At 43.5% G+C, this 14205-nt stretch overlaps 1 protein-coding gene across 2 annotated transcripts in view; it reads left to right on the top strand.

Moving 5' to 3' along the window:
* CSE1L (chromosome segregation 1 like) overlaps positions 1 to 14205 on the top strand; it is a 37924-nt gene that overhangs the window by 16533 nt on the left and 7186 nt on the right. For both annotated transcript variants that reach the window (XM_060230824.1, XM_060230825.1), the window contains exons 11-18: positions 146 to 211; positions 7081 to 7283; positions 8370 to 8454; positions 9065 to 9126; positions 9983 to 10119; positions 10442 to 10545; positions 11470 to 11567; positions 13213 to 13363. In XM_060230824.1, coding sequence (XP_060086807.1) covers positions 146 to 211; positions 7081 to 7283; positions 8370 to 8454; positions 9065 to 9126; positions 9983 to 10119; positions 10442 to 10545; positions 11470 to 11567; positions 13213 to 13363 — 906 coding nt within the window. The remainder of the gene's footprint in view (positions 1 to 145; positions 212 to 7080; positions 7284 to 8369; positions 8455 to 9064; positions 9127 to 9982; positions 10120 to 10441; positions 10546 to 11469; positions 11568 to 13212; positions 13364 to 14205) is intronic.

Raw genomic sequence — 14205 nt, 5'->3', positions numbered from 1 at the left:
CCTTTCTTGATCCTAGTAACTTCATCAAAAAGGGTATATTTTATTTTAAATGAAATAAATATATTGCAGACTTAACATATTAATTCCATGAGTGGATTAATATTAATACAGATTAATTATTATTCTGTGGACTACTTTTTTGCAGCGGCAGATGAAGAAGCTTTTGAAGATAATTCTGAAGAATATATCCGAAGAGACTTGGAAGGATCGGGTAATCACAATTTTTTTATATTGGCACTAAGGAACTGAAGCAGTTGCCTGAACTTTGATAGGGAAAATTGAAAATCTTCTGATCCTTGTGTAGGTGATCAGTTGTTAATGTTTTAAATACTACTGTCCTTCAGGCTTTAAATATATAATGGGTGTATTTTTGCATTTGTCTTGAGATTCTGGCATCACACAAGGATTAGCACTTACTGGGATATATCTGATGGCCCTTGAAGCATTTCTGAGCTTGTGTTTAGTAATGTGTAGATTTGGATATACAGGACCCCCCCCCCCCCCCAAAAAAAAAGTGTTTCTGGGCGGGGGGACCACCAAATTCCTATTCTAGTATGATGTTCAGATTCAGGGTTTTTAAAAAAAAATCCTGACTTCTTGCTGGTTCTATTATAGCCTATGGGACCATTATAGTCAATGGGGAATCTGTCTGGGGATATCCAGGGGTTGGGGGTGGGGGGAGGCATTTTTTGAGAAAGAGGCATCAAAATTTCAGCATTTAAGGGAAGGCTCCAGGTTTTGCTGGGCACTAGTACATTATACTGGTACCACTTAGCACTCTGTACATGTACTGTCAGATTTCTGAGGCAAAGGCAGCAAATTTGCAGCATAGCTGCTGGTGCCTCTCCTCAAAATCTTCCCTAGTTTCAAGGGGTCAAATTCTATGGGTCCCAGAAGGAGGTCCCCCCCATCCTCCATTGTTTCCGGGGGGGGGGGGGAATGCCTTGTGGGCTGAAGTAGAAATCCCTGAGCTGCCTGTTAAAATTTTGTGTGCCAGCACCCCCTAATACAATTTAGCAGGAACTGTACTCAGGACTCCACTGAAAGCCAGTGTGGCTGGAGCAGCACAGGTTGTATATGTGCCACCTGTGGTGTTTCCTTCAGGACTCATGCTGCCACATTCTGGATCATTTGGAACTTCTGAGTCAGTCTCAAGGGCAGACCAGCATACTGAGTTACAGTAGTCTAGCCTGGAAGTGACCATTGCATAGATTACTGTGGCTATGTCAGGACACGATAAGAAAGGGGCTAATTGGGACACTTGGTGTAGGTGGAGAAACACCAGCCTGGCAATATTCATGACTTCGGCCTCCATAGTTAAGGAGGCATCCATGATCATGCTCAAACTCTTGATGGATTGCATAGTGCCAGTGGTGCCCTGTTAAGAGTGGGGAGCGGGAGTAGCAGAGTGAGGGAGATGACTTGCCCGACACAGGGCTTCAGGAAAGAAAATCAGGCAGACACGTGCAACTAGTGCCAAAAGGTGTATTAACATATATACACAACAAGTGCTCTCTTGTGCAGTCTATACAATATCACCTCCACGGACAAAGTGCTTCGCCTAACCACCATCTCACAGGGAGAGACCTGTGTGATGCACACACAGATCATATATAGTCCAAGCAGCCAATCCTGGCCGTGCTGACTCAGCAGATTGCATCACTTGGCTTCTGCCGGCTCAAGCCGGTCTGCTGATCAGGTCACTGTGACCTAGCCTGGCAGCTAGATCACCAGCTGTCATACTGTAGCTGTCAGACTGGGTTTATGTAGATTCTTGCTCCAACACACCTCCTAATCTATTTAAACCCAGTGCACCAAGACACTTCACACAGTTTACATACATGTCCACCAGCAACATTACAGTTCATATTTACGTAGCTCGGAACCCTTTCCGGAATTCGTTCAGGAACTCATCATGATTGTAAAACACATCATCGTGTTCCTGTTCAGCCAGCTCTTTCAGACGCTTGGCTTCAGCCTCCTTCTCCCTTGCCTCGCACTCTGCCACCCAGGCTTTCCATTTCTTAGCCTTTTCTTTTAACATTTCCTCAAATCCGGGTGGGTCTGGATTGACAGTCAGAGTGACATAGGGACACTTGTACCTAGCGGGACGTTGGCCTTTGGTGGACCTGGCAGACACCCGTGGCCCTGTGCTTGGACCAGCTTTGTCTTCTTCGGGTTGCTCTGTTCCCACCTCCTGGGCTGGTTGCTCTGCCCCTGTAATTGGGTGTTGAACCTCCTGACTCTCACACTTTACCTCCAGTTCCTGCATTTGAGGCTCTGCCTCCTGATTCTGCTCGTCAGGCTCTGTGCCAGCATTCGGCTCACCTTCTCCAGCCCCACTGGGTGCCACCTCCTGGGCTGGAGTTCTGGGCTGCGCTCCAACATCGTTATCGCTACTTGGCAGCAGGACAAATTGTTTCTGCAAGGAGTGCAACCTTGGCCAGCTGCTTTCTTCATTGAACTGGGCACTCTTATTAAGTGTTATCTTGCTTTTGCTATTGCAGAAACGATAACACCTGGCCCTTGGCTTGTAGCCCAGAAAAATTAGGCTCTCTGCCCGGACATCCCCCTCCCCGCTACTCGTGGAGTGGATGCCAACCCGAGCCCGTGACCCAAAGACTTTTAAAGAACTCAAATCTGGGGTCTTGTTCAACAGTAACCTGTAAGGCACATTTTTCACAGTATTACACCAAACCCTATTTTGCAAAAAAACAGCTGCATGTATGGTTTCTGCCCAATAGGTCATTGGCAGTTGTGCATCCTCTAACATGCAATACATCACATTCTGCAATACAGCCCCATGCCCATTTTCTCGGGGCGTTGCCGGGTTCGTCAGACGGTGGGCAATGCCCTTGTTCTCCAGCCAACGTTTCATCTGGTTAGATAAGAATTCCCCCCCTCTGTCGGTTTGTACAGCCAGGAGATTAACCCCTAATTGTCTCTCCACTGCTTTGACCCACTTGGTGAATGTCTTATACACCTCAGACTTATGCACCATGGTGAAAACCCACGCGTACCTCGTGTGGTCGTCGGTGGCCACCAAGCAGTATCTCCTCCCCGACAGACTCTTTGGCAATGGGCCAATAACGTCTAAATGGACTAGTTCCAGGGCTCGTGTGCTTTCCCTTGAGCTTTCTTTAGCAACAGCACACGCCTTGCTTTTGGTCTTCTTGCAGACCTGGCAATCCAAGTAACATTTGCAAGGATTTACTTTCAAACTAGGCACAAGCTCCAGGGTTTTCTTTAACGTCCTAAATCCGCAGTGCCCAAGTCTCCTATGGAGCAAATGTATACAATTATTGTGCACAGGCTCATTCGACACCTGAGCCACCTGGGCACAATCACTCTGGACCACATACAGTTTACCTTCCCTCTTTCCTGTCACAAGCAACTTTCCCCCACCTCCCAGGATTTTGCAGCAGGTTTTCTCAAATCTCACCTGGTATCCCTGGTCAACCAGTGTGCTAACACTCAACAGGTTAGACTGCAGTGAGGGTACATACAACACATTTTGCAACATACATTTCAGTGCAGGAAATTCCACATTGCCTGAGCAAACAGAATTGGCAGTGGTCCCATCAGCCAATCTCACATACTTATGCTCAGGACTGTCAATGTTTTTCAACAACTCCTTCTCGCAGCAGAGATGGCTCGTTGCCCCGGAGTCTAAAATCCAAGCAGACCCTGTGCTCTCTACTGCAGACGTGACCAGCCGGGTTGCTTCTTCACACGGGCTGGCGGTCCTCCGCTCTCGCCGCACACGCCCCCGCCTCTTCTTCCTCTCAGGGCAAGCTCGGAGCAGGTGCTGCGACGACCCGCATCCATAGCAGCGACGGACTGCAAACGCAGTCGGCTCCACTTCCTCCACCTTCGGACGCCTGCCAGCAGCAAAAGCTGGCTCATTCTTGGCTGTCTTCCCGGACACACCGATAACAGCACGCTGCCCGGCCGACACCCCCGGACAGCTCACGGCCGCAATTCTCTCTTGGAAGTCAAGCAGGTGGGCACAGACGTATTCCATGGTCAGGGTCGCTACGTCCACCGTCTCCAGAGAAGTTATCAGGGGAGTGTACTCAGGTGGCAACGACGACAGCAAAATGTACACTCTGTCGTCTGGAGCTACAGTCTTGCCTCTTGCCTCCAGCTCAACGAAACAGTCCGTTAGCCGTTTGATGTGATCTTTCACACACCCTCCAGCCGGCATAACGGTGCGGAACATCCTCCTTGTCAAGGCCATGAGGGAACCAGCAGTGGTGCTAACATGCACCGCACTCAACGCGTCCCAGGCAGCCTTGGGAGTGTCCTTCCCTCGCACATAAACCAGCTGGTCATCTCCTATAGATAGCACTATGTTGGCCAGTGCCTTATCCGATAACACAGTCTCGGCAGGAGATAAGTCAGCAGGGGGGTTACTCACGAACAGCCATTGCCCTTCACGCTTGAGGTAGTGTTGCATTCTCAGGCTCCACACCGCGTAGTTGGCTGAGGTGAGCTTCTCAACGGCTACTCCAAGCTGTTGCTGAGCCATCGTGCCGACTCCTCCTCACAGCTGGCTGCCGACGTCCCTCTGGCTCTCAAACAGAGAACGGTGGTGCTTCTGTGTCCTTCACCGGCGTTCCTCGCCTCCGGCTCTTTCCAAACTCACAGTCAGCTCAACTCTCAACTCTCTCCTCCGCGCAGCGGAACCGCCCTGGGCCCATAACCCTGTCGGAGCGGGAGTAGCAGAGTGAGGGAGATGACTTGCCCGACACAGGGCTTCAGGAAAGAAAATCAGGCAGACACGTGCAACTAGTGCCAAAAGGTGTATTAACATATATACACAACAAGTGCTCTCTTGTGCAGTCTATACAATATCACCTCCACGGACAAAGTGCTTCGCCTAACCACCATCTCACAGGGAGAGACCTGTGTGATGCACACACAGATCATATATAGTCCAAGCAGCCAATCCTGGCCGTGCTGACTCAGCAGATTGCATCACTTGGCTTCTGCCGGCTCAAGCCGGTCTGCTGATCAGGTCACTGTGACCTAGCCTGGCAGCTAGATCACCAGCTGTCATACTGTAGCTGTCAGACTGGGTTTATGTAGATTCTTGCTCCAACAGAGTCTATGCCCCAACCCTTAGGTTCCCCCTTCCCAGCCACAGTACCTCCATCTTTGTTGGATTCAGTCTCAGCCTACTCTTTTTTCAACCATCCCACCATGACCTCCAAATCCATGGCCAGATTATGTGGGACAGTGTCTGGGTGGCCATCCGGTAGCAGATATAGCAAAGGACATCATCAGCATACTGGTGACAGTCCAGCTCAAAACTGCACCAGCTGGGTGGGGGGGCACATATAGATGTTAAATAACATCAGGGAGAGGAGTGCACACTTGTGGAACTCCACATATTAAGGGGTACTTAGTTGACACCTTCTATTCCAGCACCACCCTCTGTATTTATTTGTATTGTATTGTGATATTTGTTTACTTTATAACCTATCTTAGTTGCTGAGACTCAAGGAAGATCACACAGTATAAATAATGTAATTGGACAGCAAAAGGCATCTGCTGAACAGTTCAATAGGATCCGGATTAGAATATAAGGAAAACAATGAAAGAAAAAACAGTATCATACAAGATAGTGTAGTCCGTGGCCATAAAGGGGTTTATAACCAATATCTTGATTTTGTACCTAGTAACAGATAGATAGGAGTAATTGCAGAATGGGTGCAATATGCATACTCCACATAACTCCTGGTAGTATCCAAGTTGTGACACTCAGTACCAGCTGGAGTTTCCAAGCTGACTTTAAGGACAGATCCATGTAAAGTACAATGTAATAGTCTAACCTCAAAGTCTATGTGTTATGGATCTATATGGCCAGGTCAGCCAAGCTGAAATAGTGAACCATCCTGAAAGCTAAATAAAGGTTGTAGAAAGCAATTTTTTTTGCCACTGAATTATCTTGTTTCTCCAGCTGGGTCCAGAATATCCCCTAGTCTGTTAAGACCAAGTCAGCAGGGGTTAGCTAGACCCTGTCAAATATGAGAAGCTGTGTTCTTCAGGATCACAGCCTTGTCATCCAAGACTCAGATTCTCAGGACTTAAATTCAGCTTGCTCACCCTTAGACGTTTAACCACGGCAGTCAAGCAGTGGCTCAAAATCACTACAGGGTCACTAGACCAAATTTGGATAAAGAAATGCTGAGCTGGCTGTCATCAGCTTGTTGATGACAACCCACGTTGATGACCACTGATCCTGAATGTCAGCCCTCTTGAGTCCAGTTCATGAGGACTTATTTAAACCACTCCAAAGCACATCCCTTGATTGCTAAATATCTCAATAGGATGGTGTCAGCAGCTGCTGATAAATCTAAGAGCTACAAAGATGCCTGGCTCCTATATACATTGAAACTGAGGTTATGAACTAAAGCCACCAATGCTGTCTCCTTCCTTGAGCTCAGTCTGAAAGCAGACTGAAAGGGGTCCAGAGTAGATGTGTTATCCAGGAAGACCTGAAGTACTGAAGCCTCTATCATATTGCCCCAAAGAGGCAAATTAGAGATTGCAAGTTAATTGCCCACATCATCCTTTGTTAGCAATGGTTTATTAAATAATGGACAGAAAAAAATCTTTGAGAGGCAGAGGAAAGGCACCCTGTGTCAATGATTGATTTGTGATGGACATCAAGGACTCATTAATATGATCCTTACCTGTTTTCAGCAACTAGGATGGACAAAGTTCCACAACACAGGTGGTAGTTTTCACATTCTGAGATTCTATCTACAACCATCATAATAACTGGGACAAAATGAGCCATAAATGCACAGGATGTTGTATCTCCTGTCTGAACTATATTACAACATTTAGTAATTCTTTATTGCTACATCGATCATGATTAGAGTAGGCTTCTATTACCCTGTTAAATTGCTCCACCCCTATAAAATGATGGGCTTGGGCTTCAGTTGTTCTGTGTTCACAGTGGAATGGATCTGAGTTCCATGTGCTTGCCAAGTAGCTCTTCAAAATCAAGTTAAGTCTATGTTGATTGTAACCTGCCATATATTTTATTTTCACTTGTGTCTTCTACAGATATTGATACCAGGCGTAGAGCAGCTTGTGATCTTGTGCGGGGTTTATGCAGATTTTTTGAAGGACCTGTAACAGGGATCTTTTCTGGCTATGTGAACTCTATGTTGCAAGAATATGCAAAGAATCCGTCTGTCAACTGGAAGCATAAAGATGCTGCTATCTATCTTGTAACATCTTTGGCTTCGAAAGCTCAGACACAAAAGGTACTGTTGGTCTTGATGGGAATTAGCTGGCACTACAAAGGTTACCTACTGTAGGCCCTAAAAACAAACAAAACCATTGTTTAATATTAAGTGTCATTCTTCAGAAATGCCAGATTTCTGCTGTATAACATTATTTTTCTATTTTTAGCCCACCTTTCTTCCCAAAGTATTTTCCATTTTTACCCCCACAACAGTTCTGTGCGGTAGGTTAGGCTGAGAGTGACAGACCCAAGATTACCCAGCAAGCTTCCATGGCGCAGTGGGAATTTGAACCTGAGTCTCCCAAAACTTACTCTGATACTGTAGCCCAGAGTTCTTCACCTTTTTGAGCTTGCAGGAACCTTTGGAATTCTGACACAGGGTGGTGGATGCAAGCAAAAAATGGCTGCCACAGGAGGCAGAGCCAAGTAAAAAAAATGTCAGGGTGTGGTCTGCACAGCCAATCAGAAGCCATTCTGGGCACCACGTTGAGGACTCCTGCATTAGCCACTAGACTCCACTAGCTTTTGAAATATTTATTCCCTTTTCTGTATCTGTCATCTTAGTCACTTCATTACACATAAGTGAATATTAGCACACAGACTGCTTTGGGGATCATCTATTCACTAATAAAATGGGGATTTGCCCTGGGTACTTGTCCTGCGGTCATGGTTCTCAAGTTCACTCTGCACCCACTGTTAAAAAACACTTTAATTGTGGTTAGTGTAACAGTCTGAACATGAATCATGATTAGTTAGAATTTGTTGCACTTTGATTTGTTTATTAACCACAGTTACTCTTAACTATGGTTTCACATGTCTGTATTTGTACTCTGGTGATACCTTCCCAGACTAAGAAGAAAGATAAGTGAAATGAACATTTGTTGAGGCAAACCAAGATTTGAGTAATTATCCGTAAAGTGAATCCTCTTTTTGCAAACTTAACTATAGTTAAAGTAAAACATAATTTTGCATAATACCTAAACCTACGTTTCATGGGAAGCAACTCTTTACACTTTAGAGTTTCTGAAAGATCAGAAAGGACTGATATATTTGTTATGTTTTAAGTAAGTTATTCTGAACACTGTTTTGTTTTGGTTTTTTGTAGCATGGAATAACACAAGCCAATGAACTTGTAAATCTGACAGAGTTCTTTGTGAACCATATTCTACCAGATCTCAAGTCTCCTAATGGTAAGTTTTGAATTCTATGTGCAGTCTCTCTTAAACATATAAATATAAATTGATTAGGACCTCTGTAGCTCCTGCTTGCAGAAAGCCTCTGTGTAACTGCAGGTGAAAAACTTAGAAGTTACCGAGACTGCCTAGTTTATCTTTTGGGGGAAATTTAAGTAGATTTCTTAGAGTAGGAAATAGAGAACAGTTTGAAGAAAAAGTAGGTTATGTATGAATGTGACATTTCACATCTGCAGTCTTAATTTTAATTTAAAAATGGATTTCCATCAATTGAAGCTCAAATGTCAGCTAACAAAACTAATGTAAAAGAAATTATAACAATTAAAGGTACCCAAAGTGTATACAAACTAAAGAACAAGTCAACAGAAATGACCAGTTGGATAAAACAAAGGTACAACAGAAAACATAGAAAATGGATAAATCTGGGTGTCTCTGTCTCACCATCAGTTGGAGAGAGACTCGGTGAAGTTATTGCTTCTGTCTGTATACTGGAATTGTACACTGTAATTTGAGTTATTCCTTCAAGTGCTATACTTATTATGGATTTTTTCCTCTACAATGCAAACTGATAATGTAAATGTTTTCTTTTTCTTCTTTTTTTTTACAGTGAATGAGTTTCCTGTACTTAAAGCAGATGGTATCAAGTACATCATGATTTTCAGGAACCAAGTAAGTTGCACTGTTAGTCTGAATTCTGAAATGTCTAACTGGAATAATTTTATGCAATATACTATTTCATGTGCAAAATATTTTATATGATCTTTAAAAGGTGTTCATGCCTTTGCATAACGTGTTTATTTGCAATGCAATATAGACTATTTGGAAACAGAACAATTGGTTTGTATCCTGACTAAACTTTCCTGCCTCCTTTTCCAACATCAGCCCTCTGATCTCCAAAAAATCTTGGGGGATAGGAGATCCTGAAAAGGGACACTCAGAGGGGCCTGCAGTGGGAACAGGAATCTGTGAAAATTGCCAATTTATGCTGGATTCAACCCATTATGTTAGTTTTGGGGGGATTTGTTTGCTGATTGAAATACTTTCTGTAATGTTACTTGTATCACAAATAGTCCACTGATGAAACGCCTTCTTCTTCTGTGGCGTTCAGGACACCAATTGCTATTGATGGGGAGGGGCGGCGGGGTGCCTCTGCATTTGATTTCCACACTGGACAGCAGGTTAGGGCTTCTGTTTTTGTGTGTGTAATTTCTACAAAACCTTTCTTACTTGTAACTGTTATCCAACAGCCAAGTAAATTTTACTTTGACTTGGCCTTACCATGGGCTTGGTTCAGTGGAATACACACTATCATTTTAAAAAGGTTTAAGAAAGACATGTCTATCAATTAAAGAAACCTGTGGTCTTCTCTCCCCATTGTCAAGTTTAAAAAAAAATTGGAAACAGTTCTCATAACAGATGCAGGTATCAAAATAGAGTAGATGGAATTTGGTTGAATTGTTTTGAGTTAATTTCTCCATGCTTTTTGGTATCTGCTTCTAAAATACTTTAACCTGTGTGTTTTTAGGTTCCTAAAGACCAGCTTTTGATATCTATTCCTCTCCTAATCAATTACCTTCAAGCAGAAAGTATTGTAGTTCATACCTATGCAGCTCATGCGCTTGAAAGATTATTTACAATGAAAGGGACTAACAACACAACATTGTAAGTTTGTTTCTGGTTTTTTTGTCTGTTTGAATGCTCATTTCTTCGTTGCTCTAAGCAAGATTATCTGTTTTTTTGCTTTAAGTATTGTTTAAGTATTTTTAATTGATCACAGCACCCACAATGACATAAAGTACTAAAATCAGGTTCCTTTCAGCTGACTGAACAATTGACTGTTCTTCGGCAGAATGGTTCATACATTCTCTCTGGTGTCCAGTTGGAATAGACTTCCTTCCCTAGAAGGATAGGGTGGGGAGGAATGTGTGCTAAGCAATTTGAAAATCTCTTTTGATCCTTGAATGCCCTGCCTTTTCTTTTGCAGAATTACAGCTGCAGAGATGGCTCCGTATGTTGAAATGCTGCTAACAAATCTTTTCAAAGCCCTGACACTTCCAGGATCATCTGAAAATGAATATATTATGAAAGGTAAGAAGTTGTATTAGGATGAAAAGGCACACTTTGGGATGCTACATGTGTGCATGCATGCACACAAGCTCCGTTGTGTCCCTTCCTGCTAAATACAACTGCTAGTGGCCCGAGAGTTATACAAAGGGAAAAACACAGAACAGCTTCACCTGCCACCCAGCTCAGAGCCTGCGTACAAAAAGTCCATTAACAAGGACTTCTGACCAAGGGAATGCCAGTTCCAGTGGCCAGCGCATTCCCTTCCTTCTGGCACAGATTGTCAGAACAGCCTATTCTGCAAACTTCAAGCAATATCTCTGGATCTCTGGGCACTCTCTTCTATTTTTTTTCCTTGTGTTAAAATGTAAAACTCTTAAGTTAGCTGGGCGCCCTTGAACTGCAATCAGAGGGCAGAGTATGAACACATTTTATTCTGCCCATATAGGCTTGGTAGACTGAACCAACCAGCCATGTAAAAATTTTTATATAATGCTCCTTAACATGCAGAGAGGTTTACAGCTTCCCCCCCCCTTTTTTGTAACAATACTGTAAGGTTGTGGTGATGATTCATTTGAACAAAAGGTAGCTGAACCCAATAGAGACAAGAAGTTGTTCTGAATAAGCTTGGAGTCGTTGTAGCTAAGTGTTGTGTGGGCTAGCACAGGATCCCTGATTTGATTTCCCAAGAATGGTAAGAGTGCTCTAAGGGGCCACATAGCACATCTTCTTGGTTTTTTTTTTCTTTTAGACTTGAGCATCAAAGCCAGACTTCAGTTTGGACTGTTTTTGAGCCTCAGCAAAGAATGAAGCTCAAACAATTCCCTTTGCTTCACAAAATCCTTAGTGTAGTTATAGCCTGTGTTCTGTGAGTCATAAACATGGGTGCTTATAAAAGGACATTGCAATATTTCCTGCCTATATTAATACAAATCTATGAATTTCCAGCCATCATGAGAAGCTTTTCTCTGCTTCAGGAAGCCATAATTCCTTATATTCCTTCTCTCATCACTCAGCTCACGCAGAAACTGCTTGCTGTCAGTAAGGTAAAGATATGTGTGTATATATATAAATATTGGTCTTTTTTAGTCATGCTATCACTCTCTGTTTTCGTTTGGTCAGTCTGATTAGATGCTTGTTAATGGTCATTCTGCAGACCGCAAGTTTTGCTTGTAGATTGGGTACAGTGCAGTTATTACAGAACCAAGCTGGGGGTTAGGTTGAAAAGTATGCTTGCGTGAACAGAAGACACTTTAATGCATGCAAAGGATGAAGAGGAATGCTATTCCCACAGACTTGCTGTCCTTCACTGTTCCCAAGGATCCCCCAAGCTCAGGGGCAGCTTTTCAGGTGACAGAGAGGCCTTCAGAAATCAAAAGCAGGGGCAAGAGAGGAGGCAGGAAGAGGTCTTCTGCAAGTGAAGCCTCCCTGGTCTTGGAAAGAAACTAGACAGGATACAAAAGTACACTCAGCTAGTTTGTGTTCCCAGGTGTGTTTGGGCTTGTTCTTGAGAAGTAGCCCCCCGAGCAGTGAAAATGGATGTTTGTGAGGTAACGAGGAGGGGGGAAGGTCTGCTTTGTCAGAAGTACAATCACATGTGGTTGATCATAAACACTTGGGAGTCTTCATATGAAAACTATAAGTGTTAAATGTACCTCTGGCTGCTATGAGCATTCTACATGCAGCATATTCAGAATCTGACACACATCCAGCATTTGTTCTAATCTCTGATCATCCCATAGATTTTTTTTTCCTGTCCTGCAGACCACATTATGAGCACAAGTCCACTGGAAAACTTTCTTGTACTGACCTTGTTAAAAGGAGTGTGACCTGTGCAAAAGCGTTGCTGTTGGTGTGTGCAGGAGAACTTCCCGTTGTGCTTTTTAGTATTTCTCTTACTTCAGTGACTACTAAAGGATAACTACTTGCCTTAGATTTAATCTTGAAATCCAGATACTGATTAGTTGCCAGAGAAGTGGACGCAGTGTCCAGAACACTGTAAATGGAATACTGACTACCATTCTGCCCCCGCCCCCCCAACTTAGGTGTGTTATGGCTGTGTTTTCATTTACTAAGTATGCAGGTTATACTAGAAGGGCCAGGCATCATTCATGTTCAGGGGTGGAGCTGTAATGACAGTATTTCTGAGTACTCACAATAAGTCCATCTATACCATTGGTACTCGGTAGTTTGGGGGCCACACGTGGCTCTTAGACGAGTCAATTGTGGCTCTTTTGAGTGCTGTTCTATTGCATCTGCCCCATATTTTTAAAAAGTGGGCAAGGCTCTTGCCCTGTGGGGATTGTGATTGGCAGGTGGTTTCTGTCTTGAAACAGCTGCCACTAGAAGAATGGGTTAAGCTGTTATACTCATTCCAGAGGTGGAAGTACATGTGGCTCTTTTGGTTGACGGTAATTGCAAATGTTGCTCTCTATGAGTTCCGCTGATCTATATACTTTAATCAGCAGAAAGCCCTAGTTATTTCAAAGGGGAGATAATGAGTTAGGCTACATACCAATAGTTGAAGTACTTGGCATGATTTGGGGAATTCATGTAAATAGTTAGCTGCATGATGTTCTGTGAGACAATTTTCATTTAACACATGGTCATGGTACATAAAACATCCTGTTTCTAGTTGGTGTGAAATCACATCAGTGACTTTGTGCTGTTTATTTGCTGTCTTGCCTTCAGAATCCAAGCAAGCCTCACTTCAATCATTACATGTTTGAATCAATTTGCTTGTCAATAAGGATAACTTGCAAAGCCAACCCCACTGCAGTTGGAAGCTTTGAAGAGGCACTGTTCCTTGTGTTCACTGAAATTCTGCAGAATGACGTGCAAGGTATGAATAAAACGTTTAAGTTGCTTGAGCTAAAATACACAGATCAGTTGATGGCACATGGCAGATGCATATAGTTCAAAAAACATTGGCTGGGAACTAAGCAGTGCTATAGGAATCATACTGAAGGCACACACACACACAATCCCATCACTCTTCCTCTGCCCCATCATTCTGTGATTCCCAGAACTGGGCTCCTGTGGATCAGTGGGCACCGAAAGAACAGTGTGGGGGAGCAGCAGTAGGGAGAAGTGGTAAAACACTTCTCCTCACAAATGATAAGGTTATTCCGTCAGAGAAGTTGCAACTTTACTGATAGAACAGCGCCTTAGGAGGAAAGCCATTACTTATCTTAGTTCACGTCAATTCACAGCATGATGCCTCACTTGAAATAGATACTGATAATTGTTTCATGCTTATCTCAAGTTATCACCTTGTAGGTTTGCACAAGCTAAAGTCCAGTAAAAAGAATGCACTGTGGTTGTTTGTTTTGTTTGGGGATTTGTTATTCCTTATCCTTTCCAAGTCTTTCAAATGGAAATGTGTTCTTTAAAGTATGTTTTAACATATGAAGCTGTCAAGTAACATGTTGGGCCATTAGTCTATCAAGCTCAACATTGTCTTACTTTCATAGGCAGCAGTTTTCCTGGATCTCAGGCAGATAAAGGTTATTTCCAGCCCCTGTTGTCTCAGATCCCTGGATCTGCCTGGTCATGCTTTGCAAATGGAGAGTCTGGCCACTGAGCCACAGCTTCCCTCCAGGAATATATCGTAAACAAGTGCTCTAGATAAATTTTATCTGTTGTAAACTATCCCCTTACTAGTATGTAAAATCAACTTTCCTT

This window comes from Heteronotia binoei, chromosome 2 (genome assembly GCF_032191835.1).
Source record: "Heteronotia binoei isolate CCM8104 ecotype False Entrance Well chromosome 2, APGP_CSIRO_Hbin_v1, whole genome shotgun sequence".
In the NCBI taxonomy this organism is placed as follows: Eukaryota; Metazoa; Chordata; class Lepidosauria; order Squamata; family Gekkonidae; genus Heteronotia; species Heteronotia binoei.
Note: the sequence above shows the minus strand (reverse complement) of the source record. Positions and strands in the feature narration are given on the sequence as shown.